The sequence below is a fragment of the Thamnophis sirtalis genome, unplaced genomic scaffold, assembly GCF_051295495.1.
Source record: "Thamnophis sirtalis isolate CommonGarterSnake01/CBP01778 unplaced genomic scaffold, rThaSir2_p1.2 scaffold_3, whole genome shotgun sequence".
NCBI lineage: Eukaryota > Metazoa > Chordata > Lepidosauria > Squamata > Natricidae > Thamnophis > Thamnophis sirtalis.
In genome coordinates this window covers 35,186,327-35,212,791 of record NW_028261383.1, presented here as the reverse complement: position 1 = coordinate 35,212,791, position 26,465 = coordinate 35,186,327, and the positions used below count along the sequence as shown (strand labels likewise).

Sequence of the window (26,465 nt, the reverse complement as noted above, 5' to 3'; positions counted from 1 at the left end):
AGCCTTCCATCCTTCCGAGGTGGGTAAAATGAGGACCCAGATTGTTGGGGGCAATATGCTGACTCTCTGTAAACCGCTTAGAGAGGGCTGAAAGCCCTATGAAGCGGTATATAAGTCTACTGCTATTGCTATTGCTAAGATTTAACTTACATAAAAACCTATATAGGTAGTCCTCAACTATCAACCATAATGAAGCCTGTCCACCATAGTTGTAAATTGTGATTGCTACAAAACAAATATGTCATGTGACAGATCCAATTTTTTTGACCTTTTCTGCAGTGGTTATTGAGCAAATCCACATTTGTTAAGCAAATGCTGTAGTCGTTAAAGCCAAACTAATGGTTTGATATGAGTCTGAGTTAGTCAAAAAACAGAAGTGCCGATTTTCAGAGAAACTGGTTATATGACTGTGGGATTCTGAAAATGGCCATAAATGTTGCCAAGCACTCCGGAGTAATGCCAGCATTAAGGTTTTAAGAGGTGAGAAAGCCTTTGACAATTTGAATTGGTCCTTTATGTTTAAAGTTTTAGAAGATCAGAATTTCGGAGAGCATTTTATAAAATGGGTAAAATTGATTTATACCTCACAGAAGCAAAAAATTATAGTAAATCAAGATTTAACAAAACTTTATAGGATACCAAAGGAACAAGACAAGACTGTCCATCATTCCCCCTTTTCTTTATTTTGGTTCTTGAAGTATTGAATAGAGACACCCAGCAAACTAAGCAGGTAATGGGTGTAAAAAAAACGCTGAGTTGGAGCTTCTGCAATCCATTTGACACAGGTTCTCAAAAGGATCTAAAACATTAATGAGAAATTAAAAGAATTTGGTGCTTTACCTGTTTTTAAGAGTAATAAACAGAAGACAAAAGATACTGGCAAAAAATATAAAGTCAAACAGAATTGATCAATAAAACGGGTTTGAGGATTGAGAAAAGGTTAAAACATTAGGGTATTAATTTGGCAAATACTGTATGAGTTGCATGTTATTTCAAAATAATCATGTTACAACGTAGAATGTAGTTAAAAAGGTATGTCAGGATGGGAAAAATTACAAATGTCACTGCTGGGGAGAATTTCTATGATTAACAATTTACCTAGAATGCTTTTTAAAAAAAAGATAATACTGTTTTGACAACTGATCTACTATTTAGTGACAGAAAGACATATCTAAATTTGTGTGGCAAGCTAAAAACCATTAGATATAAGGTGTTACAGGATGCTAAAGAAAGAAGAGGCTTAATTTTACCTGATTTGAAATTGCATTTTGCAGCTTGTTGTTTAGTTTGGATGAAAGAGTGGGTGATATTGAGAAACAGGTGGTTACTGGATGGGCATGATTTGAGTTTTGAGTGGTGTAGCTACTTATGGGATGATAAAGTTGATGTAAGTTAAGGTTAATGTAGATTTCAAAAATCATTTTAGTTAGACATGTCATATTAAAAATATGGAACAGATACAAACTTAAGTTTTGTTCAAAAATAACTTTATGGTTTCACCACAAGAAGCATATTATAGTCACTGGTGCTCTCTTGTTTTCTTGCAGACATTTCATTATCTTAGCACTGGAAATGTTACCTAGTTGGATAATGAAATGTCTACAAGCAAATAATCAAATTTAGAGAGCAATAAGGAGCCCACAGTTCAATCCTGAACTACAAATATTATCTTCTATAGATGCATAGAAGAGAAATAATAATTAAGCATCATTGGTTAATCTATGGTGATCATATGAATTTTTCCAGGGGTGAAATCAAGACACAATTTGCTATCAGAAAGGTTCATATGTCAAAAGTGTCCATTAGAACAATCCAAAGTATGTAAAAGAACTTTTGGTTTTGAATATGGCAAGACAGAATTTGGAACAGAATTATTTTCAAAGGGTGAACACTTTATTGCTAAAATGTATGAATTCTTACTGAAACCCGAAACAGAAGATGAACAATAGTTTGTGGAGATCAGTGGTGGGTTTCAAATTTTTTTAGAACCTCTTCTGTAGGTGTGGACTGCTTTGTGAGAGTGGCTTTCCGGCCATGTGACCGGGTGGGAGTGTCTTGCCAGCCATGTGACTGGGTGGGCATGGCCAACTTGTAAAATGTGGTGAAACTCACTTAACGACGCTCTTGCTTAGCAACCAAAATGTTGGCTCTAGAAACTCTGGCATTTGAAGCACGCAAGTCTTAAAGCTGTCAAGTTACAAGACCCTTGCACCCCTAACCCTTTAGAAAAAACCCCCAGGGGTGTTCAAACTTGACATCTTTAAGACTTGTGGACTTCAACTCCCAGAATTCCTCCTCTCGCTCTTCATCTTGCTGATGTGTGGATGGGCAGGGGGAGGGAGCTGGAACCGGTTCTAAACAGCTCTGTAGATTTGTGGAAGCTCTTCTATAGAAGAGGTTAGAACTGGCAGGAACCCACCCCTGGTGGAGATCCTCAGTCATCCAGGTCATGGTGGTCCCAAAGGTGCTTTTTCAAGAGGCAACTGGACTTTCTGGTTTTTCTTTGAAGATATTTCAATTCTCATGGGGAATAGAAGGACTTATATTGGATTCCCCACCATCCAGTCAGAGCTGAACGGATTCCCTACCATCCAGTCAGAGCTGAAGAAGCTTCTTGGATGAGAAGCGAAACATCTTAAAAGAAAAGCCAGAAAGTCCAGTTGCCTCTTGAAAAAGCACCTTTGAGAGAAGATGAAAGAAGGTACGATAAAATGGACTAAAAACATAATATACAAATAGATCAGTGGGAGAATATGTGGATGAAACAAATGACGTTCACATTGTGCTGTAATCTTGAAGAACATCTCATAAAGTGATGTATTGTTGATATTTGTCACCAAAAAATAGTCTAAAACTTACGAAGATACCTCATATGAATGCTGGAAATGTGAACAAGAGGGGACTTGTAAAAAAATAGACATGTAAAAAAGCTTTAAAAAAATTGGATTCAAATACATTCATTCATTCAGAAGACCTTAAAGATCTTAAAACATCTGAAACCAGAGATATTCCTTTTGGGACTGATGGGCAAATATTTGGGGGGGGAAAACGCATGGAACTTTATTTTTACATATGATAGCAGCAAGACGTTTATATGCACACAATGATCGAAAGATTTGACATCACTTACAATGGGGAAAACCGGATGGCGAAGTTGATAGGAGCTGTATGATTAGAGAATAATGCTGATTGGAAACCCCCTTTGGGACTTTTTGCATGAAATAGGAAAAAAACGAGAATGGATTTGATTAGATAAAATGGTAGTTCAAGTAGCTCTCAAACCTCCTCACCATGAACCTCCTGTAACAAAGGTGGTATTCAGCAGGTTCTGATCAGTTCTGGAGAACCGGTAACGGAACTTTTGAGTAGTTTGGAGAACCAGTAAATACCACCTCTGACTGCCCCCGCCCCATCTATTCTCTGCCTCCCGAGTCTCAGCTGATCAGGAGGGAATGGGGATTTTGCAGTATCCTTCCGCTGGAGTGGGGAGGGAATGGAGATTTTACAGTATCCTTCTCCTGCTACGCCCACCAAACCACGCCCACCAAGCCATGCTCACAGAACTGGTAGTAAAAGATTTTGAATCCCACCACTGTTGTGGCCACGGAACCCCAAGACTTAACTCAAGACTTAAATCATAACATTTCTTTAAGCCTTCACGGAACCCCCCTGTGTTGCCCCCCCCCTCCATTGGTCTGTGGACCACAGGTTGAGAACCACTGTAGTAGATCATAAAGTAACAACAGCTGTGTTACAAAGACTTTAATGTAAATTTATATTCACAACTGCTGCAAAGAAAAGCCAGAATCACTCCTTGGCATTTGCTTGTCTTCCTTTTTTCTTTCTGCACTTTTGGCTTTGTGATTTTTTTCCCCATTCTTTACCTGTTTCTTTCTTCTACTTTAATTACTACCAGTGTTTATCTCTATATCTGTAACCTCTAATAAAATTATCTTTTAAAAAAAGGCAACTCGGTCATCCGAATGGCTTCTCTCACTCATCAACACCTCAAAGGCATTGAGGTTTTCTGTCAGATTCCAAAAGCAAGGAGCACCAATGGTGTAAAAAAAAACCACAAATCATTTGTCTGTCTGCATAGAAGGGGAATCTGCAAAAGACTCTTAGAGAAAACTTCATTATCATATTTTTCGGAGTATAAGATGCACCTGAGTATGAGACACACCTTAGTTTGGGGGGGAGGAAAATAAGAAAAAATATATTCTGCCTCTGCCTACCAACATCCATGGTATTCATCTGGCTAGCGTCCTGTCAGCGTGTGAGAGAGTTGAGGGCTGTTTGGAAACAAACAGTATTTGCTGTGTTAGCAACAAGGAAGGAGGTAGAAGGAGCCTGGCCGTGGCTTGTTCTGTACTAAAGCTGCAGGCTGCGCTGATATCTGAAACTAAAACTGAAAGTGAAACTTCTCCGCTGAACTACCACTTGCAAAACCTGCTTTTGCGATTGTATATTTGCTTAATGTGTTATTAACATATATATATAAAGAGAAGTTACTGAATCCTGCTGAATCAGTTACTTGTGTGTGCTTTCTGAATGTGATTGCTGCTGCGAACTCTGACACGTCCTTGCAGCAAATAGCGAACGGCCAGGTCAGTTTCAGCACATTACTGAAACCTGATTCAGCATGAGCAGCTGATTGGAGGGTGGACCAGTCTCCCGGAATACCTCCAATCAGCTACTCCAGGCCGCAGGGATTGCCACAGACTATAGCCTCCTCTGTGCCTTGCGTTTTTGGCTATATTCGGTGTATAAGAAGCACCCAAATTTTCACTCTCTTTTAGGGGGGGGGGAAGTACGTTTTATACTCCGAAAAATACGGTATATCCTGACTTGGGCCCTCAACCACCAGGCGCTTCTGCAAAATGAATTTGAGGCAGCATTTATGTTCAAGGTACACCCTTTTATTATGTTTTAAAGACTTTTGAGGAAAACGGGCTAAACTGCGGTCTAATTTCCCTTCAGCATTATATAGAGAATGGGGAAGCTGACAGCCAGCAGGGTACAGGTGAAGGCTGTACTGTAGATGGAGTTCTTCCTCATTTGGGCTTCCAACCTCTTTTCGGTGTTGCACAATTCGAGAACCACCTCTTCTGCCTCTAAAGGCTGGCTTTTGGCCTCTGAGGGAAAGCTAAGCAATCCCCTTTCCTCAGGTACGGACTGAGGTACGACTTTAATGTTCTGTACTTCACGGACCACCTGACCTAAGTTTTTTTCCAAATCACAAAGCTGCTCCTGCAAGCTGCTGAGGAACGAGCTGATTTGTTTAGAGTAGGCCAGCTGCTCCCTCACAGAAACCAAGACAGGGTCTATTTTTAGTGAGGCGCTCGATCTGTCTTTGGCCAAGGAAGCCCCTTCCCCTTCCTGCGACGTCGTCGTCACCGTTGCAAGTTGCAGGATGTTCTTCAGACTGGCAATGAGGTCACCGAGATCCTGTTTTTGGGAGTGATAGGAGGTGGCTTGATCCCGGATGGCTTCCTGAAGGTTCGCAGGGCCCTTCTGGGCCTCGAAAACTAAGGCCTTTAATTCTTGCAACCTAACTCGGTTGATGTAAGTGGAGCCCAGGACCCCAATCACGGCCCCCAACACGGAGCCAATAATGGACCAGTTCTTTGTCTTCTCGGCTCTCGTTCTCTCTTTTTCGTGACTTTCCCGCACGGCGGCAGAGAAGAGAGAGAAGGCTTCCCTCTCAGATTCCTCGGCTGTTAGGTGGTTGATCCGGTACCTTTTCTCTTCCTGTAAGAAAGCCAACAGGTCTTATGAAAAGCCATCACCCCTCACCGCAAGTCGTTAAAAGCCTGAAGAAGCAAAGTAAAAGAAACTCAATGCGTCAGACGAGAACGGAATGAAGTTGGCCCCGTTTTACCACTCCCAGCTCACGTGCCTGTTTCAAGTATTTGCTAAAGTATTTAATATCAAGTATTTGATATTTGGAGGTGGGAATGAAATATCTCACTTGCTAGTTTCTGCAGGTCAAGCTTTTGAGAAACACACAAGTGGGACCATTCGGGGGCTTTTTTGGTTTAACCTATAAGACAGGCTGATCTGCCTGCAGATTTGCTGTCAGGGGTCCATCAGCATACAATCTTGGCTTAAAACTTTAAAGTAATACTGTGGTTTTACAGCTAGTCCTCAAATTACCACGGCAACTCAGTCTGGAATGTATGTCGCTAAGGGATGCAGTTGTCAGGGAAAGCGCACAGGGGGCAGCGCAGGTCAGGGAGAGTGACACCAGGGGTGTTAAACGAATCAGGGAAGGTAATGCAGGATTGTGGTGCAGGTCGGGGACGGTGCAAAAGTTGCCAGGAGTTTCAGAGAAGGCGTAGCACGGTCGGGTAGGTTCCATGATGGTGCAACATGAATCAGGGAAGGTAAGGATGTGAGGGAGGGGGTGAGAAGTGTGGAGAGGGTGAGCAAATGGTGTGCAAGAGGCAAATCAGGAAGCAGAGATGGTGCAAGCGGGTGCAAGAATGGAAGAGGATCCTCTGTGAGGGAGACGAGTGGTTGAAAAATGTGATTAAAAACGTATAAATATAAATAAATAAATGGAGAGGACGAGAGAAGCATGGTACTAAAAGGGGGCTGCAAGTGGGCTGGGAAGATGTATAAGCCTCAGTGTGGTCAGGCAGGGGGCATGAGATTGCAAGGGGGTACGGGAGAGGCACATGTCACGGGTCAGGGAGTGTGCAAGGGAGTGTGCAAAAGGCATAATTAGGGTATGAAGTGTGAGAGAGGCGCAGTGTGGCTTAGGGAGGGTGTGGGGGGTGCATAAGGAATGTGGTGTGGGTCAGGGAGGGTATGTGAGGGTGCGGCACAGGTCAAGGAGGATGCCACATACACCTGAGGGATGCGTTTAAACCAGGTAAAACCCATTTAAAATGGGCAAAGCCCATTTCAGGGCTTTTAACAATGGTAGCAATGAACTTTTCAGAAGACTCAATGTTGATAAAAGAGTTTGGGGGGGTCCAACTGCAACCCGGAACCTCAGAATTGTCCTAGTCAAAAATCTCTCGCTGCAGTTTCACCAAGGATTGCCTGTCTGATTAACAGGGATGAGCACAATCTGCTCCTCTGCATGATTTGTTCAAAAGTAAATTTCAAAAACTCTAATGGGATTTACCTCCCAGTAATTAATCAAGTGCAGATTAGAGGCCTTCATGGAAAGGGAGAGGCCAGATGTTCAAGCTAGTAAAAGGTGAGGGACACAGACATTATTGCTGAGGGATGCTGGATAATCGGGATAGACCAAGAATATCCCAACGAAGGCGGTTCATTGATTATAGACAGGCTTTTAGATTGTGTTGAATATGTCAAACTGTAGATTATGATTTTTTTAAAAATGAGAATCCCAGTTCATCCCATTGTCTTTGTGAAAAACTTACACGTAGGTCAGGAAGTCATAGTACAAACAGAACTTGCAAAACACATCAGGTCCAGATTTACAAAGATATATGCAGACAATCCTTGATTTACGACCACAACTGAGTCTAATATTTCTGTTGCGAAGCAAAACAGTCGTTATCTGAGTTTTCCCACATTTTACGAGCTTTCTTGCCACAGTTGTTAAGTGAACCACTGCAATTGTTCAGTTAGTAACATGGTTGTTAAGCGAATCTGGTTTTCCCATTGACTTGGGTAATCAGAAAGTTGCAAAAGGTGATCACATGACCCCCCCAACTCATTCCTGCCCCTGAAACAGGATGAAATCTCATTTCCTTTCAGCCTGCAATATTTTAAGCTTCCCTGAAAAAGGATATGCCTCCTGAACTTAATGCAGCTTTCATCCTTTCTATCCTTGGCAACTTTAAGTCTTGTAGACTTCATGTTGGCTGGGGAATTCTGGGAGTTGAAGTCCATAGGTTTTAAAGTTTCCAAAGTTGAACCTCCCTGCAGAAAGGTGAGTTTTGCAGATACTTGATTATTTGTGGCAAATGCCTCATTGGAGTACCAACGAAGTCTTGGTTTGTGGCATTGGATTTTGAAGATGGACTTAAGGAGGCAGATTAATCAGCTTATGCTTACAGTCTTTAAAAGAAGCCGTTTATAAAAATTATAACATTACTAGCAAATAACAGGAAACCTGCAAGCTCACAAAGCCATCAGATTAAATCTACAGTGTAACAGAAACCCAAGAGCAGAGGACTGAGGTCAGGAATAAGGCTGTGCTTGGCCTCGTCCCTGCGATGACTAATTTTTCTCATCTTACTAATGTCAGTAGTTGCCACTAAAAACAGAGCCTTTTTTTTCCTAAAAAGTTTTATTTTGATTTCTCATATATACATTCACAAATATACATTCTCAATATGTCCTGTTAATATGTATGTGTTGTCTTTTAACTTTTGTCACAATTTCATTTAAAAATGTAATCGGGGTTCTTTTCCTGCCAGCCCATACATCCATCTTGTTTTAGAATGACCCTACTTCTATTTCCATCTTTTTTTTCCTCCCACGCTCCCTTTTTCTCTCCCTTCTTCTTTCCTCCTCTCCTTTCCCTTTTCTTCTTCCCCTCTCCTTTCTCCTTCCTAAAAAGAGCCTTACATGCATCGTTCTACTCTAAGTTTTCTTTCTTGGTCACAGAAGTGTGTAACCAAGAAATATAAACTAGGTTTTAGATTCTGTGCGGTCGTGTGTGTGTGTTTTTTAACACTGTGTGTAATCTAGGATTTGTATTTGTATTTGGTTTATTTGTATGCCGCCCTTCTCCAGGAGGGACTCAGGGCGGCGAACAACTCAAAGGGGAAAGGGAACATAAACAACAGTACACATAATTAAAATACACGAAAATCACACAGCCATACCAGTCGAGAGGGGAGGGGAACTCATCAACCCCAGGCCTGCCGGCACAGCCAGGTTTTGACGGCTTTCCGGAAGGCCTGGAGAGAGGTGAGGGTCCGGATCTCCGCGGGGAGTTCATTCCAAAGGGCCGGAGCTGCTACAGAGAAGGCCCTCCCCCGGGTAGTAGCCAGATGGCATTGGCTGGTGGACGGAACCCGGAGGAGGCCGACCCTGTGAGATCTGACGGGTCTTTGGGAGGTAATTGGCAGCAGGCGGTCTCTCAAGTGGCATTTGGATGGTGGCATTTGCTTCGGGAAAGAGCAGTGTGATTCTTCTGCTTTATATGATGGTTCTCTTGTCCTGTTTTCCCTTTGGGCAAACACATCTGGGATGCTGGGAAGCAACTCCCTCTGCTTGGCCAGAGAGCCATGTCAGCTAGAGGATAGGAGCAAATCCCCTTTCCTCTTTTCTCATGAGCAGCCTCTCCCATGGGAGCAGGACATAGCCCTGTGTTGTTGTTTTTAATGCATCATGAAGCACATTTCGGAGGGAAGCAAAGGGAAGGTGGAAATAGCTTCATCAGTGTATGCCAAGAGCAGAACAAACAGGATGAAATTTGGTGAGCGCAAAGGCTCCCGTTTACAATTGGATTGTCGGGATCCAACTTTCCCAGACTGTTTGTTGAAGTCGCACAATTGAATCCTGTTGTCTGTTGGGAAGTGGGCAGATCAGAAGCTCTGACCATGCAATAAGGCACATTCATGATGTGTGGCACCATTTCAGCCACGACAGAGTACCCAATAGTGGAGCTCATTTCAAGGAAGTCTATGGGGAGAAAGAAGCTGAAGAGAAGAAACTGGATTTGATACTCAAAAGTGTGAGGGGTTGTATCCAGAACGAATAGACATATTCATTTAGGAAACAGTCTGTTCCCTCCGAGCCTTCAGTCCAGCCCTTCCAAGCTCATCGGTTCATTGCCAAATTGCAATTTTGCAATCCTGCGAGTCTCTTGGACTGCAAGGCGATCAAACCGGTCAGTCCTAGAGGAGATCAACCCTGACTGCTCTTTAGAAGACCAGATCCTGAAGAGGAAACTCAAATACTTTGGCCACCTAAAGAGAAGAAAGGACTCACTGGATAAGAGCCTAATGCTGGGAACGACTGAGGGCAAGAGAAGAAGGGGACGACAGAGAATGAGGTGGCTGGATGGAGTCACTGAAGCAGTAGGCGTGAGCTTAAATGGACTCCAGAGGATGGTAGAGGACAGGAAGGCCTGGGGGAACATTGTCCATGGGGTTGCGATGGGTCAAACACAACTTTGCAACTAACAACAAAATTGTTGTTAGTACAGCCTGCTGACTTTCTGTACTGAGCAGAAGGAATTACGGGTGTTTTAACTTCCCACCGGTCAGTGGTGGGATTCAGCCAGTCCGCACCTATTCAGGAGAACCGGTTGTTAACTTTCTAAGCAGTTCGGAGAACCGGTTGTTGGAAGAAATCTCCTTTTGGTTTTTTCCATTTTTACATGGGTCAGACATGACTTCGCAACTAACAACATGTTTGAGTAGAACTTAAATCTCCCCATGTCCCCCACAGCACTCAATTTATTTCCAGCAAGCATGCTTAGCATTGCAGCTGGAGAAGGGAATTCACTTAGCAATACAGCTGGAGAAATAGAGGAGCCCTGGATCGTTTGACCCTGGGCCCAGCTGCTGCATGGGAGAGGATCCCAGAGTAGGTATGAATCCTGCTTGTCTGAAAGGAATTCCAAGAAATAACATTACAGGTATTCCTCGACTTATAACGATTTCTTTAGTGACCATTCGAAATTACAACGGCTGTGAAAAAAAGTGACTCATGACCATTTTTCACACTGCAGCATCCCCATGGTCTCATGATCGAACTGGCTCGTATTTATGACGGTTGCAGTGTCCCAGGGTCATGAGATCACCTTTTGTAACCTTCTGGCAAGTAAAGTCAACGGGGGAAGCCAAATTCACAACCGTGTGACTAATTTAACAACTGCAGTAGTTCTCAAAAGTTGCTGTGGCAAGAAAGATCGTAACATGGGGGGAAATTAAACGGTTAACAACTGTCTTGCTTAGCAACAGAAATTTTGGGTTCAATAGTGGTCATAAGTCGAGGACCACCTGGATTCCAGCCTGTCAAGCTAGTCAATATTCTTCCCGAGAAGTATCAAGAAGCACAACCCAGAGTCGCTTTCTAAGAGATGCATGAATGAGTACATTTTCTTTCTTGTGTCACCTGACCTGTCTTAGCTATCCATCAAGTATGATGTAAAAAGCAGGTAACTCTGAAATTCTATGTACATAATAGTAGCAAAAGACTCTGAGAGAGATGCATTCTTTTACCCTACACTGAAGCGCAAAAATGGATGAAATATTTTGATTTGACTCTTCTTCCTTCCACCCATTTATTTCTGTATCCACAAAGTGACACGTGCGTATTTTGGGAATGGAAGGAATGTCAGACCTTCTTAAAAGCACTTCCCAAAGGAAAGCTGTGTTCTAGATGGATTGGCAAGTTGGCAAACAGCAAGGCATGGGAACCATGGACAAAAGAAAAAGAAATTACTGCTAAAAATATCTTCTGCTATATATATAAAAACGGATGTGTATAAGTGTGTGTGTTATATTCCAGCATAACTCTGGAACACCTTGAGCAATTTCAACCAAACTTGGTATACAGATGACTTACCCTCTCGGGAAAAAATTTGTGGAGGGGGGGGAGACATACCCTCGGGGTGTGTTCTGTTAAGATACAGCCTGTTGTGCCTTCAAATGGCTTCTACTGTGCAGCCCAGTGGAGTTGCCGTGGTAACAGCTTCACAGTACAGAAGATGTTGGATAGCCATTTGTCTGAAATGGTATAGGGTTTCCTGCCTAGGCATGGGGTTGGACAAGAAGACCACCAAGGTCCCTTCCAACTCTGCTATTGTATTGTATTGTATTAAATAGACAATTCTAATTAAAATTAGCTTTCCATGAATGCAGTGAAAAATTCTGGACATAATGTTCAGTTTTAAAGACAGCCAGATCATTGTTGACTTATCATTCTACCACCTGAGAGGTGACTGGACTTGATTTTATAACCATTTTTACTACAGCTGTAAAGCAAATCACTGCTGTCATTAAGCAAACCACATGGTTGTTAAGTGGATCTATTCTCCCACAGCAAAAACGACTGCAAATCGCAGTCACATGACCACACATTGCTGCAACCAGTTTTAAATGCGAGCCAGTTGCCAAGTATTTGAAATGCAATCATGTCACTGAGGGGATGTTATGTGTGTCCAGGAGCTGATATGGAAGAAAGAGTTCAAGGGGTAACATGTTGTCTCTGTAAGGCTTAATACATCTCTTAAAATTTCTCAACCCCTAATTCTCAATTAAAACAAAATAAAAAAAACCTACTAGGACAAACAGAGGGGTTTGTGGACTGTAGGTGATAGTAAGAGCTGTAGTGGTGCAGTGGTTAGAATGCAGTATGGCAGGCTAATTCACTGCTCACTGCCACAGTTCGATCCTGACAGGCTAAAGGTTGTCTCAGCCTTCCATCCTTCCAAGGTTGGTAAAATGAGGACACAGATTGTTGGGGGAAATAAGATGACTCTGTAAACTGCTTAGAGAGCGCTGTAAAGCACCGTGAAGCAATATATACGTCTAAGTGCTATTGCTATATTAAATGCTGCTGTAGAATCTAGGGAAGGCTGAGTAATTATGTTCTCTGCTTTAAGAACAGGGACAAGAGTTTTGCACAATAGCAATAGCATTTCAACTCATATACCGTTTCACAGTACTTTTACAGACCTCTCTAAGCAGTTTACAGAGTCAGCATATTGCCCCCAACACTCTGGATCCTCATTTTACTCACCTTGGAAAGCTGGAACAATGCTGTTGCATTGCATATCACATGGGCGATAATCTCTCACTCAGCCTGCCCGATCTAAAGCATGACTCAGTGTTTCTCAAACTTTTAGACGCGTGGACTTCAAGTCCAACAATTCCCCCTTCAGCCATTGAGGAATTGAAATCCACATATCTTAAAAGTTGGCAAACACTGCCTTAGATAATCAGAAGGGAAGCTTGCACTTACAAGCACTAGGATGCTTTCTGGAGCTTACATTTCACCTATATTTTGGAAGCCACGTGAGAAAAGAGAAACACCCTCCCAGCTCCTCTAAGCAAGTCACGCAAACACTCACTGCTTCATATCCCAGGGAAGGCAAGAAATAGAAATGAGGTTCAGTCCTGTTTAGCTTTTCAAGATCAACCAAAATCAAGTGCTGCCACCTACCTGGCTAAAATCTCCTTTAATTATTAGTTACTTCGTGGAACCATCCATGAATTTCTCTTGGCAACAATATTGGGTCTGACTCCACTTACATGTTTCAACCACGATTAGCTTGAAGCTGTCACCAGGTAGTCCTCGTTTTACAACCGTAATAGAGCCTGCACTTCACAGATGTAAGTCGTGATGGTCGTAAAACCGATTGGCCAGGTGACTGACTCCTTTTCACCCAATTTTACAAACTTTTTTGGCTGGGCTCATTAAGCAAATGCGGCTGTTGTAAAACGGCCATCAAGGTTGTTAAGCAAACGCCACGGTCATTACATGAACTAATGGTTTGCTATGGACATGGTTTAGCCGACAACCCGAGCACTCAGTTTGGTCACAAGGGTGGTTTTTTTTGGGGGGGGGGGTGAGACAACCAGCGTAATTTTAAATTTGGGGCTAGTTATGCCCCAATGCTAAGTGACCAGTCATATATCAAGAGCAACTTGTAAACTAAGTGCCTTGATAAATTAAGTTTTAGGATTGCATGTTCTCAGTTTCTACTCTTAAGACTATATTTGTATTATGGGAAAGAAACCAAGCTGTGTACCATGTGCCCCAGGCATGAAATGCTCTAATTTTTGCTACTGGTTTGGCAATGGGATGCATGCGCAGCCCTTCTGCACATGCGCAGAGCATGTGACAGGGATGGGAGGAAATGCCAGCAGGGCAATGGGAGATTGGACCATGTGATGGACTTGTGGGGGTGGGGGCAAGATCTTGAACTTTCAACTGAGTGGGGAAAACCGGGAAGCTTTCAGATTTGGGTTTTCCCAGATGTGCCAACATGTCTCTCTTAATAAATTGGAACTTTGAGCAATACTTTGCCTTGGACTCTGATTTACTTTTGGGTGCTATTTGGAACCCTGACACCGTGATGACGCCTGGGCGGGTGGGCAGAGCCTTCCGCCACTGCCACTACCAGTTCGCCCGAATCAGCAGAATATCACCTCTGATGCGCCCCAGCTCACATACCTCAACAAATCTAACCTTTCCTAAGCTGCCTTCAGAAATACCAAACCGAAAGGAAAGCACAATTATTCAAAATAATCAATAAAGAGAAATCTCTCTCCCCAGAATAAATTTAGCAAATCCAATTATCCAAATGTGATTGGTAGCTAGTTGAAAATGCTCTCTGTATATAAAAGGTCAGCCTATTGTTAGCATTTTTGCTGATTAATTGAACGCTTCATTTCTTTCAACAAAGGCTCTGGCGGTATAGGATTTGGCTAAGCTCCCTCCTTAATTAAAAGAAACACTTCCATAACCAGTCAGCAAAACTATGACAGCTTTTTAATTGGAAATCCTATTTTCCATTTTAACACAGAGGTAGGCAACAGTGGCAAGTTTACGATCTGTGGACTTCAACTCCCAGAGTTCCTGAGCCAGCATGGTTGGCTCAGGAATTTTGGGAGTTGAAGTCCACAGATTGTAAAGTCACCATAATTGCATATCCTTGTTTTAGCATAAGTCAATCTGAAGCAGTTCAAAAATGAGGGAGAATAAAAGTCCAATAAAAGTTATCATGAAGGGACGCGGTGGCTCAGTGGCTAAGATGCTGAGCTTGTTGATCAGAAAGGTGGGCCGCTCGGTGGTTTGAATCCCTAGCACCGCGTAACGGAGTGAGCTCCCGTTACTTGTCCCAGCTTCTGCCAACCTAGCAGTTTGAAAGCATGTAAAAATGCAAGTAGAAAAATAGGGACCACCTTTGGTGGGAAGGTAACAGCATCCGGTGTGCCTTTGGCATTTTGTCATGCCAGCCACATGACCACGGAGACATCGTCGGACAGCACTGGCTCTCTGGCTTTGAAACAGAGATGAGCATCACCCCCTAGAGTTGGAAACGACTAGCACATATGTGCAAAGGCAACCTTTACCTTAAAAATCCAAACATAACTAAAATTCAAAAAGGGAAAGCAGGCTGATTCAAATGCCTCCCACACCCAGGGCTCTTCTTACCTGCAATAATTTGTGCTCCAAAGTTGCCAGTTCCAGATACTGAGCGTCATCCCGTGAAACTCTGTCTAAGCGATCCCGAATTTCTTTCAACTTCAGCTGCTGAGTCTCCCACGTGTCACGGGTTTCTCGTACAATTCCTCGAGCAAACATAAACCGTTTTTCAGCCTGGAAGACATTAAGACAAAAGGGAAAGTTGACTGTATGCTTATCTGATAGCCTAAATAAGATACAACTGAACTGCAAAGATTCAGACTGCCACTAGATGGCCACAAAGAGTTTTGAATCTTTCCACCCATCTAGTGATCCTGTTGAGTTTGCAGCCTGGTGCAGGCCTGCAGCCATTTTTTTCTGTTGGCTCTTTGGCCTGCCACACTTTCTATTATTCTACTATGCATTTTCTATTGTGGGAAAATGGAAGGGGGGGATTCTACAGAGTTAGATGCTATGTAGCCATAACAAAATTCTTTCCAGAAAGCCAAGGTCATCCTTCGTCTCTGCACCTTTGCACCTGACCGGAACTGGATGGGTGGAACTGCCACCATGGCAGTAGAAGATGGACCATGTGATGGACTGGTGGGTGTGGGGGCAAGGTTTTGAACTTTCAACTGGATGGGGAAAACCAGGAAGCTTTCAGATCCGGGTTTTCCCAGATGTGCCAACATGGCTCTCTTAATAAATTGGAACTTTGAGCAATACTTTGCCTTAGACTCTGATTTACTTTTGGAGGCTATTTGGAACCGAGACACCCAGATCCACAGCTGTGGCCTAATCCACCAGAATGGGGTGGATACTTGCTTTCTTCAGCTAGCATATTTTGGCCATGCTTGTGTGAATTCTGGCAATGGCAATGCCATTGATTGAAACTACAAGGCAGCAAATTGAGATAAACAAGCTTATGCTAATAATAGTAGGCATGCTGCATAAAAGATGGGACAAAAATTATCAGAGAAATGTTATATTTCTAATACAGATAGTCCTCGACCTTTTCTTTAGTGACTGTTTGAAGTTGCAACGGCACTGAAAAAAGTGACTTATGATCATTTTTCACATTTATGACCGTGACCACCTCCCCACTTGGCAGGTGGCTCATACTTATGACCGTTGCAGTGTCCTGGGGGTCATGTGATCACCTTTTGCAATCTTCTGACAAGCAAAGTCAAGGAGGAAGCCAGGTTCACAACCATGCTACTAACTTAACAATTGCAGTGATTCACTTAACAACTATGACAAGAGAAGCCATCAAATGGGGCAAAACTCACTTAACTGTCTTGCTTAACAACAGAAATGTTGGGCTCAACTGCAGGCATAAGTCATTCATTATGTCATCCACTATGCAAGGGGAAGGTTTGGTTGTGAACATTCTAACAGCCTTTCATTCTACTGTGAAGATTGTTCCTTTGGATCAACTGTTTTATCTCTGTTGTGGCCCGCCAGCAGCCAGCAGAGCTGGCAGCAGATTTGGAAAGTGAGGAAGTTGGGGAGGAACATGGGTTAGTCCTGGAATCTGGGGAAAGGCTCTGATGAGGGCTCTGTGTTGGAGACAGAGAGGAGGCCAGAACCGTCTGACAGTTATCAGCTGCCTTCAGAGTCAGACATCAGTGAGGCAGACAAACAGCTGGAGCCTATTCCCAGAGTGCGCGTGTGCAGAGTTGCCAGACGAAGGGAACAGCTAAAGAACAGGGGGCGACTTGGGAGTAAGGCCACAGGTGGACGATGAATGGCCCCTCCCAGAGGAAATAAAAGAGGAGCGAAAGGGGAGTGGAGTTTGCAGGAGACAATTAATTCATTCCTGCATTCTTGCCAAATATTGCGGTATCTGAAAGATATCGGCCTGGCCACTCTCCAAGGGTGATAATGTTTGGTAATTGTGAACTATCTTGAAAGACTGGGAGAGGAAAGACTTTGCTGGAGAGGAAATCACTGTAAATTAAATAAAAGGGATTTATCAGGACGAGGACTTGGCTTTGTGCTGCTGGGGAAGCCTTGATCAGAACAATCTCATCCTCTCAATTGTGACTTACAATTATTTGTTTAGTGACAGTCAGAAGTTACAGTGGCACTGAAGACAGTGACTTGTAAGAGTGGCTTTCACTCTTATAACCACTGCAGCATCTGCATGGTAACATAATCAAAATTGTACTGTAACGCGCTCTACATGGGGCTGCCCCTGAAGAGTGTTCGAAGACTGCAGTTGGTCCAGAATGCAGCCGCGCGAGCGATAGTGGGTGTAACCTAGATACACCCACATTACACCTATCCTCCGCGAGCTGCACTGGCTCCCCATTGGTCTCCGGACGCTCTTCAAGGTGCTAGTCATTACTTTTAAAGCCCTACATGGTTTAGGACCTGGCTACCTGAGAGACCGCCTCCTGCCATTTACCTCCCAAAGACCAATAAGATCACACAGATTGGGCCTCCTCCGGGTGCCATTGGTCAGTCAATGTCGGTTGGCGGCTCCCCGGGGGAGGGCCTTCTCTGTAGCTGCTCCGGCGCTATGGAACGATCTCCCCGTAGAGATCCGGACCCTTACTACTCTTCCGGCCTTCCGTAAAGCTACTAAGACCTGGCTGTTCCGGCAGGCCTGGGGCTATTGATTAGCATCCAGCCCCACTCTAAGCAGTATGCATGATGTGTAATTTTAATAATTGTATTCTTATTTTAATTTTTATATATGTCCCTTGTTTTGTCTGTAAGCCGCCCAGAGTCCCTAGGGAGTGGGCGGCATACAAATGTCAATAAATCTAAACCTAAAATTAAGGCACTTGGCAGCTGGCGTCTATTTATGACAGCTACACATCCTGGGAGTCATGTGATCATCACTTCTCAGCTGGCTTTCAACAAGAAAGTCAATCGGGGAATCCAGATTCATTTAACGACCGCATGATTCTTTTAACAACAACACAGCTTAACAACTAAGGAAAAAAAGGATTGTAAAAATGTGGCAAAACCAGGGGTGAAATCTTAACTTTGCCACTGGTTCAGTAGCAATGTGAGTGCGCACGCACACACCACCTCTGCGCATGCACAGGACCTTCCGCACATGTGTAAAGCGTGCCTGCAAAGGTTAAGTGAAAGTTGGGGAAGAGATCTGCTGTGCCACGCAATTTAGATTAGCTAGAAAGCAGGAAATCCTGCTTTTTATCTAATATAAATCATGATTGTCGGAAAAACCAGTTCGCCTGAACTGGTAGCATATTTTTTTTACTACCAGTTCGGACGAATGGGTAGCATTTTTACTACCTGTTTGGGCGAACTTGTCCAAACCGATTTCATCCCTGGGCAAAACTCACCTGCCTCGTTTAACCACAGAAATTTTGGGCTCAACTGTGGTCATTAGTCAAGGACCACCTGTAAGCAGGCATTCCCGCCAAAGAGAAAGAAATGCTCCCCCAAATTGACCAGTTATGCCTTTCTTACCTCTGTCACATTTCCCTGGGCTTCTCGGACTTCATTAATGCCGACAAATTCCTCGTATTTGTCCCACCAGCTTTGCGTGGTGGCAGAGATTTGCTGAATGGAGCGTCTTCCCAAATCCTTTCCAGCTCCAGAGAGGCGGCAAAGAAATACTTTAGCCGTTTCCATTGCGTTGGCTGCTTCAGACTTTTTGGAGACCGGAGAACAGTACATCCTCACAAAAGACAACAAATGGGGACGTTGCATTTTGCGACGCGCTGAGAAGTGAACTGAGAAGTCTTGGCACTTCACGGGAGCTGTGCAAGCAGGGCCACCATTGTTTGTGTGTGTGTGAGGGAATGATATCTGCAAGGAGAAAGAATCGAAGACAACAAGAGTACTACGTCAGAAGCCCATTAACAAAATTAATCTACAAAGGTGTTTGTTTGTTTTTAAAAAAAAAAGCAAGCCACAGGTTGAAATGAGTGTTCAAATTAATCCAGCACTGATGATGTTCCCTAGTTTGATAATGAAATGGGTTCCACCCAGGGGTGGGTTTCTCGCCCCGTTCCAACCGGATCGGTTGGAACGAGGCCGGCGGCGTCCTCACGCACGCACGTGGCGCGCGCGTGCATGCACGCGGCGTCCTCGCGCGCGCACGCGGCACGCGTGTGCACGCACGTGGCACGCGCATGCGTACTAGCATCTGCGCGATGCTCCAGCTGCTCCTGGAGGATCGCGCAGGCGTTCTGCGCATGCGTGGAAAGTGCGAAATTCAAAAAAACCGGGTAAGGAGCGGGCGCGGGTGTGCGGGCGCGCGCGGGCGCGGGGGGGGGGCTTCGCCGTTCCCGGAAGTTACTTACTTCCGGGTTCGGCGACCAACCGGATCGCAGGGACCGGTGCGAACCGGTTGAAACCCAGCCCTGGTTCCACCACAAAACCGCGTTCGACTAAAGGGCGCTCGACGAAACCGCGTAGCTGACGTCATCACAGCGCGACAACAGCGTGGAGAAAAAAGCACGCTGTAAACGCTAAACCTAAAATTAACCCCTAAACCTAAACCTAACCGCCCTAAACCTAATCCTAAACCTAACCCTAAACCTAACCCTTAACCTAACCCTAAACCTAAACCTAAACCTAAACCTAACCCTTAACCTAACGCTAAACCTAATCCTAACCCTTAACCTAACCCTATACCTAACCCTAACCCTTAACCTAACCCTAAACCTAACCCTAAACCTAACCCTTACCTTAACTTGAATCGGCTTGCTTTCAAAGCGCTATTTAAAGCGCCCTTCTTTCTCCGCGCTCGCTGTTGTCGCCCTGTTGATGACGTCAGTGACGCGGTTTAATCGGGCGCGCTTTAGTCGAGCGCGGTTTTGTCGGGCCACAAATGAAATGTATGCAAGAAAAACCACACAACACAGAGAGCACCCCACACTCACATTAATCTCTACACCTGGAGCCACCCATAGAGTGATATGACATGCCAATGGGCTAGCTACATCCAAATTAACAGAAAAAAGGAATAACACAGTTGGAAAGGACCTTGGAGGTCTTCTAGTCCAACCCCCGTGCTCAAGCAGGAGACCCTATAACTTTCCAGACAAATGGCTGTCCAATCACTTCTTAAAAATCTCTTCTGAAGTGATTAATTGTTCTCACCATCAAAAAAGAAAGGAAAGGAAAAGAAAAAAAGAAAAAGAATGAGGGAGTGAGAGTGAGGAAGGAAAGAAGGGGAAGGGAGAGGAGGAAGGAAGGAAGGAATGGAAAGGGAATAAGGGAGGGAGGGAAGGAAGGGGAAGAGAGGGAGGGAGGGAGGGAGGGGAAGGGGAACGAAAGAAGGAAGGAAAGCTTTTCCTGATGAGGAAAAATCACAGTCTCCCATACCACATAATTTTATATTTCCAGCTTCTACCCTGTATTCTCTCCCCCTCTGTTGGGTGGAGAAATTCAGCACATACATGTTTTTTCTGGATGAGAAATAGAAAGAAACAAACATTGAAGACTCTTCATTATCTTAAGCTAATTGATTGATCTAGATAAACAGATAGAGAGGTCCATATCAGTTGTGCTCAGATTCTCATTTTTCCATGCAATACATTTATCTCAGCTTCTATTTCAGTTTGCAAATTTAGGAAAAAGATCCCATCAAACTTTATAGATGATAGATAGATAGATAGATAGATAGATAGATAGATAGATAGATAGATAGATAGATAGATAGATAGATAGATATAGATAATAGAAATAGATACAGATAAAGATAAAGATATTCATATTTCTGGAAGCAATTCTGATGGTAGGTATTTATATATATGTACAGCATTTTCCTTAAAAATATTCAAGTTTGGGGGAGCTTACTTTTCACTTATACATTTTCGTGCACACATTTTCTTCATAGGCCCATTTATATACAGATTTTTTGAACTATACCACCAAATTTTTAAAAATGTAGGAAACTGAAAGTTTCTGGAAGGAGATGGCTGTAAAAATTATTTCTAAACAAGCTGGGTTTTGAAACTTGAAGAATAGAATAGAATAGAATAGAACAGAACAATTCTTTATTGGTCAAGTGTGATTGGACACACAAGGAATTTGTCTTTGGCGCCTATGCTCTCAGTGTACATAAAAAGCCGAGATACATTCGTCAAGAATCATAAGGTACAACACTTAATGATAGTCATAGGGTACAAATAAGCAATCAGGAAACAATCAATATCAATGTAAATCGTAAGGATACAAGCAACAAAGTTACAGTCCTGCAGTCATAAGTGGGAGGAGATGAGTGATAGGAAGGATAAGAAGACTAATAGTAATAGTAATGCAGCCTTAGTGAATAATTTGACAATGTTAAGGGAATTATTTGTTTAGAATAGAATGTCAACTAGTTGCTAATCTTCCATTCTGAAGCAAGGATCCCAGGCAGTGGTAACTGGGATTCAACGCTAGGCAATTCTTGGATGACAGGAATTTTTATTTATGTGGCCACTAGACTATCACAAGCAATTAAATCTCCGAGTGGTTTTTCACCATGAGATCGATTTCAGATTAGCTGCCTGGAGGCAAAATGGGGATAGTAAGGCACAATTATTCAGTGGTTCCATTCCTACTTTGTTGACCAATTCCAGATGGTGCAAGCAATCATTGTTTCAGATTATTTTACTTTGCTTGGACTTCTAAAGGCTTTATCTGCTTCTCAGGCCTTTTAATCTCTACATGAAGCCAACATCGAAGGGTGATTACTACAAAAAGATGAGAATGAGAGAAATATATTTTATACTGTGCATAAGGAAAAAAACCTTGTAAACAAAGAAATAAAAGAGAGCAAAAAATGTATACGATTAAAAGGGTAGGGAAAATGTAGAGCAATTTTGATTTTTTTAAAATTAAAAAATGCTACGGATGTGAACCGAGTGGATAAAACAAGGAGCTTCCAGCAAAATGATTGGAAATTAAAATACAAATCATGAGATTTGGGATGAAAGTAAAGTGAGAGGATGCCTGGAAGATTTACATGGAAATGATAAGCTATATTGATATGAATGAATACCCTTTTGTATAATGTTGTTATCCTGAAAGCTGCCGGTAAATAAGTTACAGGTGTTAGGAATGGAGGTATCTATAAAATCAGCCATAATAATTTAGTCTAGACATTTGGAGTCAAAAGCCATTGATGCTCCTATGACAGCATGTCATCATCTAGGCCCTTCTACCATCCTGTGGACTACTTATCCAAGCATAGGAATTGTTCTATCTTAGCTCACGTTAACTGAGACAGAGGTAAACACATTTTCTTACCCATAGTAGTTTGTTTTTTTTTAATAAATGTTTTTTTTTTAAAGAAACTTCTCTGCACAGTTTCATGTTGTCTGTCAGGTATGTGCATTCCTGGAGCAGGTGGTTCTGCTCACAGGTATTCATGCCCACGTAACCTCTTGACTGGATTGCTATTATTGTGCTCTGCATGGGGCTGCCCTTGAAGAGTATTCAGGAGCTTCACCTGGTACAAAATGCGGCAGCATGGGCAGTTACATGCCTCTCTAGAATGGCACATGTTACACCTCTGCTTTGCAAGTGGTATTAATTGCCAGTTTGCTTCCAGGCTCAATTCAAGGTGCTTATTTGGATCTTTAGAGTGCCTATCTCACATCTCATGGGATCAGGTTATTTGAGGCAGCGTGTTCGCTCAGCAGTTAAGACTCTGGGCTTGTCAGCTGAAAAGCTGACAGCCCAGGTTCAAGACCTAAGCGCCATGCGATTGGGTGAGCTCAAATTCAAATTTCAAATTTAATGAATCTATACGCCGCCCAATCCCGAAGGACTCCGGAGCTCTCATTTTCGTCCCAGCTTCTGCCAACCTAGCAGTTTGAAAGCAATTAGAAAGCATGCAAATGCAAGTAGATAAATAGGTACCACTTCAGTGGGTAGATTACAGCGCTAGCCACATGACCACGGAAAGTTCTTCGGACAGCGCTGGCTCAGTGGCCTTGAAATGAATATGAGCACCACTCTTATAGTTGTCTAAAGCTAGCAGAGTAAAATCTGCAAGGGTTCCTATACCTTTACCTACCTCTGCCCAATTACATCTGCTTATGTCAGGCACAAAGAACCAGAAAGGAGAGGAAGAGCTGATCAGAGTGGCTTGTTTATGGCTGCTTGCCTACAGACAGGAATCTTGCCAGACTAAAGCATTCACTATATAACTATTGGATAAATGTTATGAAGCTTTAAGGGGGCAATCTCCCTTCAGCTGCTTCCTCCCCACAAATGATTCAAAGCTAATCAGGTGCTTCACTCTTTCCCACAACTCAGTGCCAGATTCCACCATTGGGGTCGACAGAAGGGGTACTCTATGGGTGCAGTTCATGAAGCAGCAACATCTGGCAAGACTCGGGAGATGGGCCTTTAGTCTCGTGGTTCCTGCCCTGTAGAACATTATTTCCCTAGAAGGTAGGACTGGCCGTGTCTCTGACATCTTTCCAAAAATCCCTTAAAACACAGTAGCAATAGCAATAGCAATTAGACTTATATACCGCTTCATAGGGCTTTCAGCCCTCTCTAAGCGGTTTACAGAGTCAGCATATCGCCCCCACAGTCTGGGTCCTCATTTAACCCACCTCGGAAGGATGGAAGGCTGAGTCAACCTTGAGCCGGTGAAATTAGAACTGCTGATCTGCAGATAACAGTCAGCTGAAGTGGCCTGCAGTACTGTACCCTAACCACTGCGCCACCTTGGCTCACTGCAGTAGTGACATCAGGCTTCCCAGAGAAATGGTGAACTAGTGAGATGGCTGTACTGCCTATAATACCGTTAATAATTATTTCAGCTAGTCCGCTACTAGTAATTCTGATTGGAATTCTTCTTTGTGGGATGATTTGAATTGTTACTTTTTATCATGTAGTTTTATTGCATGCCAACCACAATCACGTTCTATGAGAGGGATGGTTACAATGATGTGAATAAATAAACAGGAAAAGTGGGGACTGGCAAAGAGAAAGAAAAAAATGGAAATTAAAGACTTCTGAAAAGGAGAAACAATAGCTGGTAGATCAAGATGGGCTGTAGATAGGCCATGACTATCCAAGTCTAGACTGTCTATCGAAGACCGAAGTGGAACAAGGGGTGACAAAGGGACATCTTCGCATATATAACTACCTTAGGAGTCTGAAGAGAATATTGCCCATAAGACAGTGACAGCCAACATAACTGACTCATTACATGGGGGAAAGAAATGGAATGTAGAAATACCACAGTAAGCTGCATATGTATACCAACAAGAGAGTGCATGAAGTCTGCATAAGTTAAAGTTGCAAGTTGGAAAACGCTGTTTTAAAACGTATGATCAAATACGTATAAATGAAGCTGGTGTTTTGTAAATGAAGCTGCTATATTGTTCATCAGAAAGGGAACAGCAGCAAGGAAAAATGAATATGCTGAAATGAATACTGCCAAAAATGTTTTCTGTGAGCAATAAGCTACCCATCCGGCAGCCACCCACAGAATATGTCCTATCTCTCATAGTCCCTAGATTTTAAGAGTTATATAAACTCTTTCATTCTAATGCCCAGATTGACATCTTTAGAAACACTGCTGTCTCTTATCGCTTGATCTTATTTAAATGTCCAAGTTGTAGCTATGGCATAAAGCAATTTCCCCAAGCTCATTTCAGGAAAGCAGTTATGGTGTCCCCAGGCCAAGGAGCTCAGATCAGAGGTGAAATTCAGCAAGTTATCACCAGTTCTGGAGAACCAGTAGCGGAAATTTTGAGTAGTTCGGAGAACCGGCAAATACCATCTCTAGGTGGTTCCAGAGTGGGGTGGGAATGGAGATTTTGCAGTATCCTTCCCCTGCCATGCCCACCAAGCCATGCTCACAGAACCAGTAGTAAAAAAAATTGAATTTCACCACTGGCTCAGATTCTATCATTTCTATTTTGCTAACTTGAAACAAAGGGTCGCTGGATGTAGGAGTTTTAAGAACTTCCCCGAGTCCAACAGAATGGCAACAAAATTGTTGACTTGAGTTGTAAAAAAAAAATTTTTTTTTAAGCTCCTATGATTTTTTGTTGTTTCTGGACAACCTTCAAAATCTTGTTTTCAGTCCATCTCCCACAAAATCAGCACCCTGCTGTTACAATTCTCACTCATTCCTGATAGGTAAGCTAACAGAGATGTTTCCTATTGCAATTCAACATTTTCAAAATTACTATATAGACTGCAGTGTTTCTTAACCTCGGCAACTTGAAGAAGTGTGGACTTCAATTCCTAGAATTACCTGTCTGGCTTGGGAATTCTGGGAGTTGAAGTCCAAACATCTTCAAGTTGCCAAGGTTGAGAAACACTGCTCTAGAAAGAGTGCAGAGAAGAGCAACAAAGATGATTAGGGGACTGGAGGCTAAAACATGAAGAATGGTTGTAGGAACTGGGTATGTCTATTTTAATGAAAAGAAGGACTAGGGGAGACATGATAGCAGTCTTTCAATATCTCAGAGGTTGCCACAAAGAAGAGGGAGTCAAGCTATTCTCCAAAGCACCTGAGGGTAGAACAAGAAGCAATGGGTGGAAACTAATCCAGGAGAGAAGCAACTTAGAACTGAGGAAACATTTCCTGACAGTTAGAACAATTAATCAGTGAAATAATTTGCCTCCAGAAGTTGTGAATGCCCCAACACTGGAAGTCTTCCAGAAGATGTTCGATAGCCATTTGTCTGAAAAAGTATAGGTTTTCCTGCCTAGGCAGGGGGGTTGGACTAGAAGACCTGCAAGGTCCCTTCCAACTCTGCTATTGTATTGTATTGTATAACCGCTGCCTGCTCTGTAACAATTTTTGCTTGGGCGGCACTTGCAAAGGAACATACAGATTGCTCCATTTAAGAGAAGTGGAAATCAAACTGCGATTTCAGGGGAATTAAGCCTCCTCGGCTAACCCACTGGATCTCAAAAATTAGAGTTGCACGCATGCAGGAAGTTATTTCTTCCGTCCACCCATTCCCTTGGCAGTTTTGGTGCCCTCCATTCCTAAAGCCTCCCCACGTGCACCTTCCCCGGAATCGCAGCATCCCGGAACCCTGCTTCTCTCTGCCCCGAAGAGACCCCTTCATTCATTCACTCATTCATTCACTCACTCACTCACTACGATGTTCTCCCTCCAGTCCACTGCACGATTCCTTCCTCGCGTTCACATGCCGCCGAGCCGGAAGTGTACAAAAGTCGCGGCGGAAACAATGCAAGTCTCTCTGCGGATTGTAGGGAAAAGCATTCAGAGAATTTAGGACCGAAAGCGAAAGCTACGGGCGTTTTCTATGGACGGTGGGGGTGGTGTCATTCTAACTTTAGTAAATCTATGAAGGAGGTGAAAACCCTCCCGCATTAGATCACGGTGAAACTTTCATTCAATCAGGTGGGAGGCGCTTCTCATAAAAGCTTTAAAAAAAATAGGGATTGGTCATTTCCATTAACCAGAT

The 26,465-nt window shown here is 43.2% G+C and overlaps 1 protein-coding gene across 1 annotated transcript; it reads right to left on the bottom strand.

The window, feature by feature from the left end:
- Window positions 1-3,874: 3,874 nt before the first annotated feature.
- On the bottom strand, window positions 3,875-26,236 carry CCDC51 (coiled-coil domain containing 51). Its single transcript, XM_087708665.1, has 4 exons — window positions 26,131-26,236; window positions 18,523-18,864; window positions 15,106-15,270; window positions 3,875-5,751 (listed from the first exon to the last, which is right to left on the bottom strand). The coding sequence occupies exons 2-4, from the start codon at window positions 18,763-18,765 to the stop codon at window positions 4,966-4,968; spliced, it is 1,194 nt and encodes a 397-aa protein (XP_087564791.1). The 5' UTR covers window positions 18,766-18,864; window positions 26,131-26,236; the 3' UTR covers window positions 3,875-4,965.
- Between the last annotated feature and the right edge of the window lie 229 nt (window positions 26,237-26,465).

Coding starts and splice junctions, on each gene's coding strand:
- CCDC51 (XM_087708665.1), bottom strand. CDS start 18,765: ATGCAACGTCCCCATTTGTTGTCTTTTGTGAGGATGTACTGTTCTCCG. Junction 15,271..18,522: donor CCCAGGGAAATGTGACAGAG/GTAAGAAAGGCA, acceptor AATGTCTTCCAG/GCTGAAAAACGGTTTATGTT. Junction 5,752..15,105: donor TGGAGCACAAATTATTGCAG/GTAAGAAGAGCC, acceptor GCTTTCTTACAG/GAAGAGAAAAGGTACCGGAT.